The 18,635-nt window shown below is 40.2% G+C and overlaps 1 protein-coding gene across 1 annotated transcript in view; it reads left to right on the top strand.

Annotated features, from left to right (window-relative positions):
- Positions 1 to 17,659, top strand: part of CRNKL1 (crooked neck pre-mRNA splicing factor 1) — a 50,171-nt gene extending 32,512 nt beyond the window's left edge. The window contains exons 10-14 of the mRNA XM_033939266.1: positions 495 to 575; positions 6,429 to 6,668; positions 8,693 to 8,794; positions 12,770 to 13,015; positions 16,714 to 17,659. Of these exons, the coding sequence (XP_033795157.1) occupies positions 495 to 575; positions 6,429 to 6,668; positions 8,693 to 8,794; positions 12,770 to 13,015; positions 16,714 to 16,878 (834 nt within the window). The 3' untranslated portion in view covers positions 16,879 to 17,659. The remainder of the gene's footprint in view (positions 1 to 494; positions 576 to 6,428; positions 6,669 to 8,692; positions 8,795 to 12,769; positions 13,016 to 16,713) is intronic.
- The last annotated feature ends 976 nt before the right edge of the window (positions 17,660 to 18,635 follow it).

Below are 18,635 nucleotides of genomic sequence, written 5' to 3'. Positions count from 1 at the left end.
CCATCTAGTCTGCCCACCTTAATGTCCCTCCCCTACCTTCGCTCGTAGTGTAGGTTGCTTGAGAAAAGAGGTGTGGTCATTCCCCATATACTTTATATCTCTCTCCCAGATGGAGTAATTTGAGTAGGCATTGTTTTCAGTTGCATACTAATTGCATTTTTTTCTATTTTGTGTGATGTCAGGCAACTCTTCTCCTAAGCAGCAACAACTGAAGAGGTGAGTTCCAAAACCTGTCAAGTAAATTTTTATTCAAAAATGGGTTTGTACTGGAAACGGATTGCCTTTATAGATAGCCATAGGATGTGTGAAATTTATGCTAAAAGTCATTTATTCATGAGATAAATTTCTTATGTTGGATAGAATTGTTGAACCTATATTTATCCAGAAAACAGCTTTTTGTACTTAACAGGTTTTGGAACTCGCCTCTTCAAGTTGCTATTGTTACTAAACATTCGGAGAAAATTTGTATTCATTTTAGGTATTTTATTTTCTAGTTCACATTTGCAAAAATATGGTTGCTATGTGCGCAGTTTGAAATAAGACAGAAGAACCTCTTAGCTGCACGGAAAGCTCTAGTAAGTAACATGAAATCAGAAGTTAGTCTTATTTAACCCAAAACAGAAATGTATAAATTGATGGCAAATAAAGACCGTACAACCTATCCTGTCTGCTCAACCATACCAACTACTAAGTTTTACTATCCCTTCCTCTCCTGTATGGCTCCTCTATGCTTGTCCCATGTTTTATTGAATTCAAATGCAGTTCTTGTCTCCAGAATTTTCACCTGAAAGCTATTCATAGATCCATCATCCTTTCAATAAAGAAATATTTCCTTAGATTATTCCCGAGTCTGCCCTTTTTCACCTTCATCCTATGAATTCTTGTTCCAGAGCTTCCTTGTGGGTGAAAAAGGCCCAACATATTTTTTTCAGGATTGCTTAGGGAGTGTCACTAAATGAGTTAGGTTTGCACATACCATATCAGTAATGAACCTCAGGAGTGAGCATGTGAAGTGTGATTTTGGTTTCTCAAGTTTACTGCTAACATTTGCTATAGATGTTTGCCTTGTGCCAAAGAAAGCTATACCTATGTAGGCAGGTTATCCAGGCACTTGGAAATTCTTTTTAATGAGGCCTATGATACCCAGAACTATGGAAAAAATTTCTGTGCCCTTCTGCCTTATTCTCTTAGTCTCAGACTGCATGTCTTGATACTTGATACAATTTACCAAGTAGTCACTTGGGACTCGCACCTATATAATGAATGCTGTTCTGATATTTTCTCTTTCACTATTATATCTGGTTTTCTGGCACTCAACTTTTTATCTGTTAGAATGGGGATGTCCCAGGTGATCATAATCTCTTCATTTTACACAGTCCAAATGCTTTTCCAGCACAGTGCTGTTATAGTGTTTACAACAGATGAGATGCACCACTTTGTTGTATCTTTCTGTTATGGCAAAACAAAAACCTCCCAGCTATTCCACAGTCAAAGAAACCACACAACAAAAGAATGCTGTGGAACGGATGTTCTTGATTCAGGTTTTTATTCAGTCCAACATTTCAAAAATACATGCTCATCCATAAGGAAAGACAAAGATGCAGACCCAGCATGGTCCGTGTTTCAGCTGATAGCCTTCCTCAGAGGTACCAAAGTATAAGGACTCAAAATAAAAAGGCACAAATGGGGATGAGATCAATATCAATAAAATAAAAAACCAGCGGCTCTCAACATAGCAGCTGCTGGTTAGCACTGCTTAGTTCTACCTTTGTTTTTCTATTTTATTCATATTGATCGCATCCACATTTGTGTCTTCTTGAGTCCTTTGGGACCCCTGAGGAAGGCTATTAGCCAAAATACAGACCATGTTGGGTCTGCATCTTTGTCTTTCCTTATGGATGAGCGTGTAATTTTGAAATGTTGGACTGAATAAAAACTTGCCTCAAGAACATCCATCCACAGTATTCTTTTGTTGTTTGATCTTTCTGTTATAGTTATGTTCTGTTCTCAAACATCACAACCAGCTACAAGATGAGTGACCATTTCCAGCCCTTTGTTACAAAATCTACAGATGTCTGTGGCACTATATTTTTATATGTTTGCTGTAAACCATCTCATCTATAATCAACTGTCCTGAGCTGCAACTATGCTTAGATTTCTTCCATGTGGAGTCCTGGAAACCCTTAGCTGGATCCCCTACTTGGGATTTCTGTATTTAAGCTGATGCCCTTCGTTTAATATAGTAGAGAGCAGGGACAAATGACAAAGTGAAAAGCTGTGCTTCTGCTAATTAGAAATTAGATAATTAACTTTAAAAATCATTTTTTGGGCAGTAGAATATAGAAACTTTAAGAGGTTATTAATAGTTATGTAGCGCCACTGCAACATTAAAGATAGCAGCAATGTAGTATATAGAGTTAATAATAATAATAATTTATTTTTATATACCACCTTACCAAAAGTTCTAGGCGGTTCACAACAGTCAAGCCTAATACATACAATGCAGATGAGTGCATCAAATTAAAATACATCTAAAAAATTCAGCAAGATTAAATGCATACAATATACAGTGTTCTCCCCAGAAATTTTTTCCAGCCGGGTGGCATGAAAAAGTAGCCGGGTGGGGCGGGATGGGGAAATTTGGTGGTGGGAAAAATTAACCCCCTCTTTTACTAAGGTGCGCTAACATTTTTAGCACGCGCAAACTCCCGAGCTACGTGGGAAAACTAATGCCAGCTCAATGCTGGCATTAGCATCTAGCGCGCGTGGTAATTCTGCACGTGCTAAGCACATGCTAAAACCATTTTCGCAACTTAGTAAAAGGAGCCCTCAATGTGTACTATTTTTATTAGTTAATTATTATTATTTTCCAATGCTCAATATGACCTCCTTTTTTAAGGTTTGACACTTGTGCCAGAATATTTTTACTAGCATCCAATGCTAGAAGGGAATAATTAGATATTTGCCCTCTTTCAAATAGTATAGAGGTTTAAAAAAGGGAAAGGCATTAATGAAGTTATTAGGTTCAATCTAGCCATTTATTTCTGCATGAATTTAAACAACTAAAAAAAAAGATGAATATAGCTCATCCAGTCATACAAGAATGGCTCTATAGCAGGAGTGCCCACACTTTTTGGGCTTGCGAGTTACTTTTAAAATGACAAAGTCAAAATGATTTACCAACAATAAAATTTTAAAAAACACAAAGCACACTGTACACAGAGAAAATGTTAATTATCATTTATATTCCACGGGTTTTCAAAGAGGTCAAGGCAGATGACTTTATGCAATGTTCCCCCAAGGAACAACTATACAAAAATAGACAAATATTACCCCCTCCCTTTTTACTAAACCACAATAGCGGTTTTTAGCGCAGGGAGATGCGCTGAATGCCCTGCGCTGCTCTCGATGCTCATAGGCTCCCTGCGCTAAAAGCCATTATTGCAGTTTAGTAAAAGGGGGCCATAGTGCAAAATATAAACAGCAGATATAAATTCTCAAAACAGACACATTTTGATCACTAAATTGAAAATAAAATCATTTTTCCTATCTTTTTGTCTGGTGATTTCATGAGTCTCTGGTTGCACTTCCTTCTTCTGACTGTAAATCCAATATTTCTTTCTTTCTGCCACTTCCCTTTTCTTTCTCTCTCCCCCTGACTGCCTGTTTCTCTCTCCCCCTGCCCCCTCTTTATTTCTGCCTTTCTTTCTCTCTCTCTCTCCCCCTGCCTGTCTTTCTTTCTTTCTCTCTCCCCCTGTCCCCCCAAGCCATTGCGCCAATTTCTCCACTTCCCCGATTCTTTCCTTACCCCCTAAGCCACCACGCCGATTTCTCCCTACTGCTTCCCTGAGCTAGGCCAGGCACGTACAAGCGCTGGACTCACAAAACTTCACCTCTGATGTCAATTCTAACATCAGAGAGGAAGTTCCAGGCCAGCTAGGCAGCGATTGGCTGGCCCAGAGCTACCTCTCCGACGTCAGAATTGATATCAGAGGTGAAGTCTTGCGAGTCTGGCACTTGTACACGCCTGGCCTGGCTCAGGGAGGCAGAAAGAAAAAGATTGCAAAGGCAACGCAATCAACTCGCATTGCCTTTGTGATCTACTGGTCGATCGGGATCAACCATTTGGGCACCCCTGCTGTTATGGTATCCTGTCCTGAGCTGAGGAAAGGGGTTTAGTCCCAAACAAACTGCTTTATTTCAATTTCCTATTTATAAATTTTAATTAATACAGTTACAATACTACTTGATTCTTCGTAAAGCAACAAAAAAGATTTTTTTTTCTACCTTTTGTCGTTTCTGCTTTAATTATCTTCTCTTCGCTTTCTTCTTTCTATTCAGCTTTTGTCCTCGCTCCATTCCATGCAACATCTATGCACTCTTTGCCCCTTTCACCTAGCCTCTGCCCCCTCTTTCTACCCCTTTCAACCACTGTCCACCCTCTCTCTGCCCCTTGCATCCACTGTCCACCCTCTCTGCCCTTTCCATCCAGTGTCCACCCTTTCTCTGTTCCATATGGCATCTTCCCTCTTTCTGTGTCCCTTCAATAAACTGTATATCCTGTGCCCTTTCTCTCATTTGTACATGATTCATTTCAGCTTCACCCTCTCCCCTATGCTCTGGCATCTTTTTCTTCTCCTTTCCTTCCTTTCTTCCCACTCCACCTCATGGTCTAGCATCTCTGTGTTCAGTTTTGGAGGCCACATTATCAAAAGGATGTGAAGAGAATGGAGTCGATTCAGCGAATGGCCACTAGGATGGTCTCAGGACTAAAAAGTCTCCCATATGAAGAACGTTTGAGCAGGCTGCGCTTATATTCTCTCGAAGAGCGTAGGAAAGGGGGGACATGATAGAAACATTCAAATACATCACGGGCCATATTGATGTGGAGGAAGAAATATTTTGTCTTACGGGTTCCACGGCGACAAGAGGGCATCCGCTAAAACTCAGGAGGGGAAGATTTCATGGGGACACCAGGAAGTATTTCTTCACCGAAAGGGTAATTGATCGATGGAATGGTCTTCCACGTCAGGTAGTCGAGGCCACAACCACGCTCGACTTCAAGGGACGATGGGACAGACAGGTGGGGTCGCTCCAGAGGAATGCTTAAAAGATGGAGGGAGGGAAAAGGGAGGGTTCTTGAGTGGGCAGACTTGTTGGGCCGTCGGCCCTTTTCTGCCATCATACTCTGTTTCTATATCTCCTTCCCTTCTCTCCCCCCATGCCCTGGCATCTCCCTCCTCCCCCTCCCCCCATGGTCTGATAGCTCCTTACCCTCCCTCCCATAGTCTTGGTGTCTCTTGCCTCTCCTCTCCCTTCCCTGGTCTTCCTTCTCCCCTCTCTCCCCAATTGGGTGCTGCTGCAGCAGCACTTCTCATCCCCCTCCCCAATTGGGTACAGCAGCAGCTTTTCTCTTCCCATCCCCCATTGGGTGCACCAGCTTTTCGCTTCCCCCTCCCCCCCAAAAAATTGGGTGCAGCAGCAACATTTCTCTTCCCTTCCCCCCCAAAATGGGTGCAGCAGCAGAATATTTCTCTTCCCCCTCCCCTCCCCTATTCGGTACAGCAGCAGCATTTCTCTTCCCATCTCTCCCAGCTCACAAACCCGTCGGTAGAGTTGCTAGGGAAGTTGTAAGCTTCCCTCCATCGCTGACCTATCTTTCATAGATCAGCGACAGAGGGAAGCTTACAACTTGCTGCTTTTACTTGCTTCAGGCCTTCCTCGTTGCCGGATCCTGCCTACTTTGTTTCCGCGAAAGTAGGACCCGGCAGCGAGGAAGGCCCGAAGGAAGTAAAAGCAGCAAGTTGTAAGCTTCCCTCCGGGGCTCTATCGTGTGCGTGCCGGCTTCCCTTCTCTTCGAAACTGGAAGTTGCGTCCCGTGGGGGGGAGAGAAGAGAAGGGAAGCCAGCACGCACACGATAGAGCCCCGGAGGGAAGCTTACAACTTACTGCTTTTACTTCCTTCAGGCCTTCCTCGCTGCCGGGTCCTGCCTTCGCGGAAACAAAATAGGCAGGACCCGGTAACGAGGAAGGCCCGAAGAAAGTAAAAGCATGCTGGCAAAAAAAACAGGCGTCAAACAAAATTTTCGGCAGAGAGTCAGCCCGGGAAGGAGCATTGGCGGCAGCAGAAGGATTCACCGGGCGGTCATCTAAATTAACTGGGTGGTGCGCCCGGCTAAAAAGCCCTGGGGAGAACACTGCAATATAGATAAAATACAACAATTTGAGATAGAATAAAAAGGCATTAAGTTAAAAAACAAGATACATTAAGATACCAGCCTGTTGAATAGTTGTCTTTGTTTAGCCAGTTGGCCAGTTTAATTGGTGGCTGATCTGTTCAGAAACTAATGTGCCTTATGGTAACCTTGAGTTAAGGTGGTTCATGCCTGCAAGCTGCTAACTTTGTGTTTTGTTTACTTGCCCACTAGGGTACATCTATAGGTAAGTGTCCAAAAAACAAGCTTTTCAAAGGTTACATTGAGCTGGAGTTACAACTGCGAGAGTTTGACCGCTGCAGAAAGCTCTATGAGAAATTCCTGGAGTTTACACCAGAGAATTGCACATCATGGATTAAATTTTCAGAGTTGGAAACCATCCTTGGGGACATCGAGAGAGCTCGAGCAGTGTATGAGCTGGCTATTAGTCAGCCCCGCTTAGACATGCCGGAGGTAAGGAAGAGAGCTGAAGGAGCCATTCAGTGACCCTAAAGAAAAATCTAGCATTCTGTTTCCTAATTTCTTCCTGATACACAGTGTTAACGAATATAATTGGGCCGTGCCAATATGGAAAGTACAACAAAACCAAAACAGCAGAGACGACAGTCCACCAATGGCTAAGAAGGATATCTGAGGGACCAGTCATTCAGTAACCAAAAATCTTTATTGAATCAAGTTTGATGACTCAACGTGAGCTGTGTTTCGGCTGTTAGGCCTGCATCAGAAATCGGGATACTTGTGAAACTGAAATGCTACTTTGTGTTAACGAAGTACACTGAAGACGGAAACACACAGCAGCCTCTTCAGACTTATCGTTGAAATTGTTGGTAGCAAGTCACACACACTATCTGTTCCAGGACTGTATGACTTGCTACCAACAATTTTGAAGAGGCTGCTGTATGTTTCCATCTTCAGTGTGCTCAGTTAGTACATAGCAGCTTTTTAGTTTCACAAGTTGCCTGACAGCAGGAACACAGCTTGTGTTGAGTCTTCCTACTTGATTCAATAAAGACATTTGGTTATTCAATGACTGGTTCCTCAGATGTCCTTCTTGGCCATTGGTGGACTGTGCGGAGATACTTGTTCTTCTGTTTGTATTTGGACAATATGGAAAGTACACAATTTTCATCTCAGTAGAGAGATGTGTGTGCCTGAATTTAAACAAATAATTTCTGGGCAGAAGAGAAGAGGGGATTGAGCTAGAACCTGAGAAGGAAACTAGTTCTCAAACTGGGTGCCAAAACTCCAAATGGGGTCACAGAAACAGGGCTGCTCCCCCTCCCTCTGTACCGCCACTGTGACCTGTGTGCCCAGTAGTGGCAATCAGCATGTCCCATGAGTGCACTCGCGCATGCGCGGTGCGGCCAGCTAGAACTTTCTAGTTAAAAAGGTCCGTACCGGGGCTCCGTCGGTGACGTCACCCATGCGTTAAGAATATGCTGCCTGCTTGTCCTGGGATAAACCCATGCAGAGTAATATGTTCTGTGAGTGCACACTGAAACACAGTCCTGGATTGCTGCTGATGCCACCAGTACTGTTATCGTTGGATAACTGGTAGGGTGTGAAAGCAAATTGAAAGAGGGGAGGAGAGGGATGTGCAGGTGTGCTGTTTCATTTTCATTGTTTGTAGTCAAGTAAATTTTACAATTGTTAAAATAGGATCATATTGATAAAAATTTGGTAAGTACGCATTGGGTGTTCAGTGCTAAGAAAGTGCCAAGGAGAGATGAGTCTGGTGGTCTTTATTTACCAAAACTCAAGAAAGTAGATGTGTTGAAAATTGAAAGACAATATAATTATTTAATAGAATGTAAATAAAAATATCAAAACATACTATATTAAAATTATACAAGATAGCAGTAAAATCAGTGTAAAAATGTACTTTAGTACAAAAACAGCAAAAGAAAATTAAAACACAGTAAATTGGTTTGAATTAAATATATCAACTTGACATGTTTTCACAACTGCCTGCAACAGGGGTATATAAATGTAACTACATCAGTAAATTAATAAAGCATGGTTTGAAAATACAGCAGGTGGTTCTGGCAATGACAGAAAGATACAAAAACGTGTGAAATCAACAGCCCAAAAGCCAGAAAAAAAAGACATAAAAAGGAAGGTGTTTACCCTTGCAGGGATAGAACCCTGTTTTGTGTAGAAAGCCTAGACTATATACAGTGTGATGGCACTTAGAACACAATCATATTTTATGCTAATATGTGGCTGTAACTGTTCAGTATAGGATTTCCTAATCATCAAAGTTAGTGCCTGCATAGCTTGTTGATATTCAGTAAGATTTTTTTCTAAATTCATTGTGGATTAAATAAATAGGGTTCTCCTATGTTCCACTCATGATTGAAACCCACTGTTGCAATTAAGAACCTTTATAAGATCTGTTGGCAGATTCTGCCCATGCTACCTATCGGAGTCCTTTAGGCAATCGGATTTGAGACCCGAACACTTTTTTTGCTTTCCAGGTGCTATGGAAATCCTATATTGATTTTGAGATTGAACAAGAGGAATATGAGAAAACAAGAATACTCTACCGGAGACTGCTTCAGCGGACACAGCATGTAAAGGTAACTGCATATACTGAAAGATGTGTTTATTTTCCTATTGTAGTGTGGAAATGAGTCTTCCACTAGTGTGGCAAAGTTATCACTTGCTTGTAAGCAGATAAACATTAGATAATTGAATGTGTAGTTAAATCTGATAAAATCGTTGGTATTCTAGAGGGGAGGTGTTTTATATTTTTAATTCTTGGAAAAAAAGTTGTATCTGTTTATGAATTTGATGCATCACCAATCATAACACCACCTAAGCAGTTTACATCACATTAAAATGTCCAACATTTAGAAAAGAACACCATTATTCATGAAAGGAAAGAAGAAAATAAAGTTTAGTTTTCAATAGACAATCCTACAAACAGAGACCAATTGATTCAGGAAGATGATAAACATAATTCAGCAAGGCTAAAGTAAATAAATGGTTTTTATTGCAATGTTAAATTTTACATAAGGTTCAACTAGAAAAAAAAACAACACAAAAAAAAGCTGAGTGGTAAAAACTAGATGGTAGTCATATATAGCATGAAGCATACATGTGAGTGTTCTTAGTATCCAACAAATAAATACAAGTAAGAGATAATAAATAAATAACTAAATTCTCAAAAAAATCTATATATAACACAAGAGAATTTAAATTAAATAAACAAAATAAATACATGAATCAATTTAATTGATTGTGTTCAGTGACGTGAACATACTTTAAATGCCAGTGGAAGGCAAGAGAGAAGTTCAACTCTTACATCATAGCCCAGGCCCTCCCTGCCTCCATTAATTAAATATTAATAGCAGGTGGTCTCATATAAATATAAAGCATATATAGAAAAAATAAATTACTTATCTTGAATAAGTCAGCATAAACTCTTGCAATCTGATTGTATTCCAAATGGAGGGCACTGAACAAAAAACGTGCCACGAAGTCCTTAACCAACTGGAGAAAAGGTTCCATGTGCTCCCAAGTCCCACTTTTTCCACAGTGTAACTTAAAAGTGCAGATAAGTCAGTAAAAGTCCAAAATCTAATAAATATATAGTCAGTTCAGAATGAATACAACTTCCTCGACACAGATCGTGTTTAAAAAAGATCTTTCTCAAGAGGAAGAAAAGCGCTGAAAAATAGGAAACACGCAAATAAAATGAAATGAAACAAAGCACTAAAGCTCAAAAGTTAGCAAAAAAATAATTCAAATAAACTTATCAAAAACATTTTCTTGACTCTTACCGGGTGAGGAGTGGAGACTGACTTTACCAGGCTCAGCAGTATAATGACTGCCGGACAAAACCGCGTGAATATTTGCGAGAATAGCAAGATTAAATAGTGTCAAAAAGCATCCCAGCAAGGATGTTCTTAGTATGTCAGAAAGATTATTCCTTCTGCTTAATGACTTGGTTTTAATGAAATCGGGGTGTTACTGTGCTACCATTCAGGCACTACACTGACACACCTCAGCCTTCATTGCTAACGAATCAGATATATTCCACATATTAAAACAGGTGGAAAGAAGAGAAAAATGAGTACTGGCATGGTTGGAAGACGAAGTGAGAAGCTATTACAGCCAAGAAAACATCTTTTTAAAGAATGGAAAAAGGATCCCAAAGAAGAAAATAAGAAGAGACAAGTACTGGCAAGTTAGATGCAAAGTATGACCAAAAAAAGCTAAACAATATGAAGAACTTGCCAATGAGGCAAAAACTCATAGTAACAATTGTTTTAGGTACATCAAAAGCAGAAAACCTGTGAGTGAATCCATGGGACCGTTGGATGAAGAAGGAGTAAAAGGTGCACTCAGGGAGGATAAGGCCATAGCGGAGAGACTGAATGAATTATTTGCTTTGGTCTTTACAGAAGATATAAGAAATCTTCCTGAACCGGAAATGGATTTCAAGGGAGATGAGGCTGAGAAATGTCGGTGAATGAACCTGGAAGACATACTAAGCCAAATTGACAAGTTAAAGAGTGATAAATCACCTGAACCAAGCTGGCTCTTGAGGGTCCCTCTTTCAGTGTACCTTAAATGAATTTATTCTACTTCAGCTTTCTTAATGAACATGTTTTATTTGTTCATTTGGTTGGGGGTCTTTCCGGTCTTGCACTTCCTTTGGTGGTGTCTAGAGCTTTGCAGGTTCTTCTGGGTCTAAAACTAGCTAATCCTCGACATACCTTTTCTAGGCAATGAATGTGGTGGTGCAGGGGGAAGAGGCCACTGTTGGGGCTTCAGTGCTCTCGGTGGTGATGGATGTTTTCCTCCTTACCAAGAGAACTGCTTTGCTACATTCCATTAGTCTTCATCTATTGCTGATGCTAAGAAAGGGAAAAAGTATGTCTTACCTAGGGCAGGAGTATTCATTGGTGACGTTTGAATTTTGGTGGGAAAATCTTTTTCCTGTTGAATGGACAAATTCTCCAAGTTTAAAGATGTTCTCCTTGTAAAGTTCAGCTAGGCTTCTGCAGCTGGCATCATGCTTGTTCCCAGTTCTCCATGTCTTCCTGCATCTGGTTAGTTAGAACCAACGTTTCAGCTATCATACTATGATTTTCTTCAGGGATGCTGTGAGGTCTGTAGTTTCTTTATATATAGTGAGTCCTGAAACCCAATTGTCTGGGGCTTGAGGTGAATGAGGCAGCAGCGTTCATTTGTCACCAGTTTGAATTTTGGTGGGAAATCCGTTGGTCTCTTTTTCCTGTAGAATGGACAAATTCTCCGAGTTTAAAGATGTTCTCAAAAAGCTCGGTTAGGCTTCCACAGCTGGTGTCATGCTTGTTCCCAGTTCTCCATGTCTTCCTGCATCTGGGTAGGTAGAACTGATGTTTCAGCCATCATGCTGTAGTGACCATACTTTTAGAATAGACACTCTGAAACTATGACGGAGTTCAGACCAGGTTTTTTTTCTATTCTATTTAGTTTTAATTTTGACCACCATTAGTATTTTTGCTCTGTTTATTTAATTTGTAATTAGGGATGTTCTACTCCTTTTGATTGGGCTGAGGGGGAGGGGAATTAGACTTGTTGGATTCTGTGCATTTTATCTTTGCTGTTTGAATTTCAATAAAGATTTAACATTTTAAAAATACAGTAAAACAGGAGAGCTAAAAATATTTTACAATTTCCAAGCACTATTGTAAATAGGTCAGAAGCAGTACAGCACACAAGCATTTTAACCTACTGCTACCATATTTCAAAATGCCTCAAAATAACATTGCACCGACAAGAGAATCAAATGCATGACTTTCAGTGTGAAGTCCTCCCCCCCACCCCCAAACACTAGCTCACCAAGGAGGCAGGTCTATCCAAATAGCTTACAGGTGGTAGCTGTTGCATCCTACCACATGGGAAACCCTAGTTTAGGGGGTTCTCAACACAGTCCTCAGGATGCACTTAGTCAGGTTTTCAGGATCTCCACAATTAATACATGAGATAAATTTGCAAACACTGCCTTCTTTGTATGTAGATCCCACTCAAGCATATTCAATGTGCTTATCCTGATAATCTGACTAGTTAGATGTATCCCAGGGACTAGGTTGAGAGCCTCCGTCCTAGTTCAATTCCAAACCCAACTTCTCAGGCTAGAAAGAGCAAAGGATGTGATAGTATTCAGTAGTCTGAGGAGAGGAATAACATAATAGAGATACCTATAGGGAGCGGGATTAGGGAGCTATGGACTATAGCTTCCTTCCAAGGAGTGTCACTATGTAATAAGTTTATAGATAAAGGAATTGGCAGGGTGGGGATATAGGAAAGGAAGAGGAAACAGAACTTTCTGCAAATGGCAGAAAGCAGGTTTTCATCTAACCAAAATCCCAAATAGAAGATATCCGAGAAGGAAAATTTGAAAAGATTATCAAGTGCTAACTGCCACTGTGTATTATGAAGCCTAGTTATAAGTTGCCATGATTTAGCACTTTCACATTAATTATATGTGATACATATCATGCCTCATAAGTGCAGTCAATCCCAATTTGCTTTGATATGCCATCTTGCTTCCTTCCTAGGTCTGGATCAGTTTTGCTCAATTTGAACTGTCATCAGGAGAAGAGAGTGTGCCCAAATGTAGACAGATTTATGAAGAAGCAAATAAGACTCTGAGGAATTGTGAAGAGAAGGAAGAGAGACTTATGTTACTTGAGTCCTGGAGAACTTTTGAGGAAGAGTTTGGAATAGAATCCAGCAATGAGCGAGTACAGAAACTCATGCCAGAGAAAGTCAAGAAAAGAAGAAAACTTCAGGCAGAGGATGGGGTAAGGAGAAAAGTGGGCAAAGGGCAATAGAAGGAAAAGAGCCATATGTATTTTATTTTATGGCTTATTGGTATATTTCCTTCAAAAGTACAACCATTGTGTTCCTCACTCCAAATATTTTTACCCAGAGCCACAGCAGCAGCACCACCTCAGACTCAAAAGACTGTCACTGTCTGAGGCTTTATATGTTTTTACTTTTTAACTTATAGCCTTATGCATTATAACATTATGCTTATATTCTTTATAAGTACTTAGCTGTATGGTCTCTCGTCTGAGGGATCATTAGGCCAACATGTTTCACCATTTAGGTTTTCTCAAGGCTTCCATCCCTAAAATTTTCACACCAGCTCCAAAGACTATAATGTTGTTTAGGGATGGAAGCCTTGAGAAAACCTAAATGGTGAAACATGTTGGCCTAATGATCCCTAAGACGAGAGACCACACAGCTAAGTACTTATAAAGAATATAAGCTTAAAGTTATAATGCATAAAGCTATAAGTTAAAAAGTAAAAATTAAATATATACTAAAAACAAATATAAATATCCAGTGATGAAAGGGCATATAAAGCCTCAGATACTGAAAGTCTTGAGTCTGAGGTTGTGCCGCTGAGGATCTGGGTAAAAATATTTGGAATGAGGAATATAAGTTCTACTTTATTTTATTTTAAATTCTTTATTCATTTTCGTATGTTACAACAAGTGTAGCAAATAAACTCATTTAAAACTTAAAGATACACACTTGATTAACTCTCATATAAGCATCAAATTTAACATTTCATTACAAGTTCTACTTTTGAAGGAAATACACCAATAATAATCGATATAGAGGTCCTCAAAGATCATAAATTAAGTGCTATATGATGATTTTATTTTATGGCAACATCTTGTTTCCTGCAGTTAATGAAAGTATGGCATAAATTCAGAGGCCAATAGCATTCGTAACTATAATTTGCTCTTGGTTTTCAGAAATAGACAACTCAATGAGCACCAACATTCTAAACACTAATGATGATTATAAATCCCGATTTGTCCACCAGACTATTAGTAGGTGGTCCACTAGGTATGAGTGGGGTGTCAAGGAACTGGGCTAAATGTGTTTTAAAGCAGTTGTACTATCCTATACTAGTAAATAGCTGTACAGCTGTAGGTGAATTCTGTAGTATCATCCATTCCAATATTTGTTTTTAAGTTGAAGTAGGATAATTTAAGAAAATATTGTTTTATAACAAATTAGTTATGTAAACCTTATATGGAGGGTCCCTAATCTCTAGTATATGCCTCCTTGGAAAATAAACTTTAATTTTCTAGGATGCTTTGCACTCGGGTGCTTTCTGCCTTCCCTTGTACATTGGATCACAGAATTGAGGACAGAATGGGAAGTCAGCATTTACACACATAGCATTCCCATTTTCTTCAAAAGATCATAGTAATTTGGTGGATAAGAGCAGGTGAAGACTGGAATGGTTCATCCAGGCTGCCTATTCAAGAGATGAGTTACAACTGCTATGCCATTCAGTTTACCCACCATGTGAAAATGTCCCTGTCCTTTTCAGCCAATTCTGCAACTACAGAGTTCCCCCAGTCATTTGTGGTATTTTCCGACCGCCGACCAGAAGAGGACAGCTGGACAGGCAGGAGAGAGCAGCCGGAGCACCGGCGAGTGAAGGAAATCACTCGCTGTATGCTCTGACTGCCTCTTCCTGCACTAAAGTCGGGCCTTACCAATCAGGAGCTGCTTTGACACACAGCTCCTGATTGGTAAGGCCTGACTTTAGTGCAGGAAGAGGCGGTCGGAGCATATAGTGAGTGATTTCCTTCACTCGTCGGTGCTCCAGCTGCTCTCTCCTGCCTCTCCCGCTGCCCTCTCCAGTCTTCCCCATGAAAAACCATATTCGCAGTTTTTCAAGATTCACGGGGGTTCCTGGAACAGAACCCCTGTGAATTTCGGGGAAGTACTGTATATTAAATTTGGATGCTTCTGTTTAAATTAACAAAAAAGGAGATCAATTTGTATGTTACTAAATATACTGTATATCTCAAGGATGGGTTTTGCCATCTAAATCAATAACGGAAAAACCTCAGACAACCCTTAGCAATGGTGTCAAGTATATTTAGACATCATTGCTAAGGGGTGTCAGGTCTTTTCCCGTTATTGGATTAAGATTGCTGGCAAAACCAGTCCTTGAAATATATATTTAGTAATACAGTAGAGTCTCAATTAATTGGGACTCTCGCACAAGAGGCAAAAAACAATGCTGGTGTTAAAAAAAAAAAAGTCCCCTAAAGCACCAGCATTTTGAGTTGTAAATCCTCCTTCAAGTCCCGAAGCAATTACAAACCCCCCAAACCCTATTTGTTCCCTCAAGCCACAAAGTGGCAGAAGCAGGCAGTGGTCATGAGCCACGAACTTCCTCGCTCCCTTACATGTCACTTCAGATGCATCAGAGGAAATGCCCTGCCAGGGCTGGCTGCCTCCTACTGTCCAACTGTGCTCAGGTAAAGAAGGGAGAGGAGGGAGTTTGCAGCTCAGGACCACCACCTACTTCTGCCACTTCAAGGCGGGGGACTTGAGTGTGTTCAAGGTTTCTAACACATTCTCAATTAACCAGAAAAAGTTATCCAGTATCTACCAAGCCCCGTGCATACCCAATAACTGAGATTCTACTGTATATGAATTGATCTCCTTTTGAATTTTCTGTTTAAATTAAGACATATATAGAGGGGCATTTTAGAAAAGACATTTAAGTTAAAAAAAAGAGAGAGAGGTCCAAGGCAGGATGGCTGAAGATCTAGTACTATTTTAGAACAGGATTTACTGACATACAGCCTGTGTTCTAAAATTCAGAGTGAAATAGAAATCTCTGTCCGGCTACTTGCAGCATTTTAGAAATAAAAACGCCCAAAATAGGGACAATTATAATGTAGCCACAGACATTCATGTGCTGTGAAAGGAATATCCATATTATGAAATAACATAGATGTTCATAATGCTCCGTCCAAGCTGTCACCTGATACACCACTTGGACCCAATCTCCTTCTTGCCCTTCCAAAAAAAACCACCACCCCCAAGTATTACTCCCCACCCATATAGGACCTATTTCTGATGTGGAGCATGATATTGATGATCCCAAGCTGCAACTGTCTTCCTGTGCTGTTGGCCGAGATTGAGCCAGGATCAAAAATGGTGCCCCTGACTTCCAATATCCTGTTAACTTTTTTTTATATATAGAAAGAAAAAGATGGGGATGAAGTTATAATAGCCCATAATACTAATCAGCTCCTCTACCCCCTTGTTTGCTTATAGAATTATTCCTATTTTTGATTATGTACATGGGGCTGAAATGTTACTAACCCAAGAGAGAGCTTTCATTCTTACATTCACTGCTGCTCCTTCAGCTGATAGAAAGTTGCAGCAGTCTTCCTCTTGTCTTTGAGATAGTCAGCAAGCCCACACTACTTTATGCTGCTGTATAAAACCATAGGGCCAGTACATATTGTTTTCTTCTTTAACTATTGCTATTTTTTTGTGAGGTTATGGGATGCTATCCACTGAAATATTTGCTGTTCCTTTTCTCAGCACACATAAGCAGAACACAGTGGTCATGTTCGTTCTAGGTTTTGTGGGGGGAACTTTTAACAGCAGCGTGTAATAAGAGGTTTAAAAATGATTTTTTTTTTCTCTCTCTCTCTCTCCACAGTCAGATGCTGGATGGGAGGAATACTATGATTACATCTTCCCTGAAGATGCAGCCAACCAGCCTAATCTTAAACTGTTGGCAATGGCCAAACTTTGGAAGAAACAGCAACAGGACATTGCCCCAGAACAGGAACCAGATACAGACACAGCTGAGAACACAGTATGAGATTTCAGTGGAAAGATGCACTCTCTTCTTCCTCATTCTTTTTGTATAGAATTTTATCAATTTATTGCAATCTCTGTGAGAATAAACTTTGAATTATGTAGCTTGATACATAAAAGCATTTTTCTCAATACTTGTCTGATTTGTGCTTCTGTTTCACTAGCATTACCTACAACAATAAGATCTGAGCAACTGGTCTTATTTTATAACTATCAAATGCAGTGCTTACTGGGGGGGGAGGAGGAACGTGGCTAAGTCCAAAGAGTTTGCTGGGTCAAAAGCTAAGCAAGAGCTTCTGGAAACCATTCTGCATGTGGATTTTACATGTCTTGTGATAAAAACAGCTTTCCTCCTAACTAATACAACAACCTAGCTTCCGTGCTGAGTGGATACTTATAATAACAGCATTAGCTACTCTTTACAAACTATAAAGAAGACAGCTCTAGCTCTATGTGGTAGCTTTAGGAAGCAAGGTAAAGTGACAGAGGAAAAAACAATAGCTAAACTTTTCTTTTTTTTTAGCAGCTTTAATTTCTCTTATGTATTTTACCTTGCCATCTTAACACTCAAGGTCTATAAATGCTCATTCTCTAAAATAAGCCAGACAAAAACTGACAAAGGTAAAGAGATCTGTATTGTAACAAATTTTATAAATAGCAATGTTCACACAGTGAATTCAAGATTTAATATGTCATTTCTCTTTTTCTTTCAGCTGTGGTTCTTGGGCATAACACTCTAGTCTTCTGCATTGTCTCATTTAAATATCCTTTCACTTTGATTTAAATCACATATAAAGAAGGCCTTTGAATGATATTGTTCTCTAACAGCCCCACCTGATTCTTTATGCTTACTTTTTTTTTCTCCCACAGCCAAGAGTAGGAGAAAAACTTTCATGACTCATGCCTGCTGTTTTTATTTTGTCTTTACAAATTCTTCAATAATATAAACTTCCAATTGTTTATTGGCACTTGATATATACTGCACTGTCTTTAAAAAGTTCAGGGCAATATACAATTCTTTCCATCAGGTAATTAAGTATTTTCCCTACACCCATATCCAGTTATTATGGGTGGGGATGATGGGAGCTTAAGGCAATAAACTAACAAAAATATATATAACATACCATATTTTTCACTCCTTTAGACGCCCTTTTTTACCCTCCCAAAGTGGGTGAAAATAAGGGTGCATCCTATGGAGTGAATACCCAAAGTGCCCTCCACCCCGTTACATTATTTTAATGCTGCCACCCTCCCTGCAGCCTCCTCTTCTGTTCTTCAAGAGCATAGTGGCACACCAGGCTGCCTTCCTAGTTCCATGCCGCTTCAGGCAGGCAACCTGGTGCACTGCTATGCCATGAGAGAACAGAAAAGGAGGCAGCTGCGTCTGCTGTCTGTTCTTGGGGAAGCGGCAGAGACCAGGCAGCCAGCTTTGTGCGCCACTCTCGGGGAGTGAAGGTGCCAGAAGTTAAAAGGTATAGATGGAGGGGGAAGAGAGTGAGGCCTGTCTGTCTACCCACCTGCCCTACTACTAGACCACCAGAGGGAGACAGGGTGCAGAGCCTGGCAGGGAGAATTTGGTTTAGAATGGGTTTTTTTCTCGTTTTCCTCCTCTAAATCTAGAGTGCATCTAATGGAGTGAAAAATACAGTAACCTTTTACTTATATCCTGCAATAATCTTGCAGATATATATATTTTTTTTTTCAAACTTTCTTTCCATGATCCCATTTTCTGCAGTGTTTGTTCTTTATTAATACAGCCTT

The sequence above is a fragment of the Geotrypetes seraphini genome, chromosome 3, assembly GCF_902459505.1.
Source record: "Geotrypetes seraphini chromosome 3, aGeoSer1.1, whole genome shotgun sequence".
Classification (NCBI taxonomy): Eukaryota; Metazoa; Chordata; class Amphibia; order Gymnophiona; family Dermophiidae; genus Geotrypetes; species Geotrypetes seraphini.
This window is presented reverse-complemented; position numbering and strand designations above follow the sequence as displayed.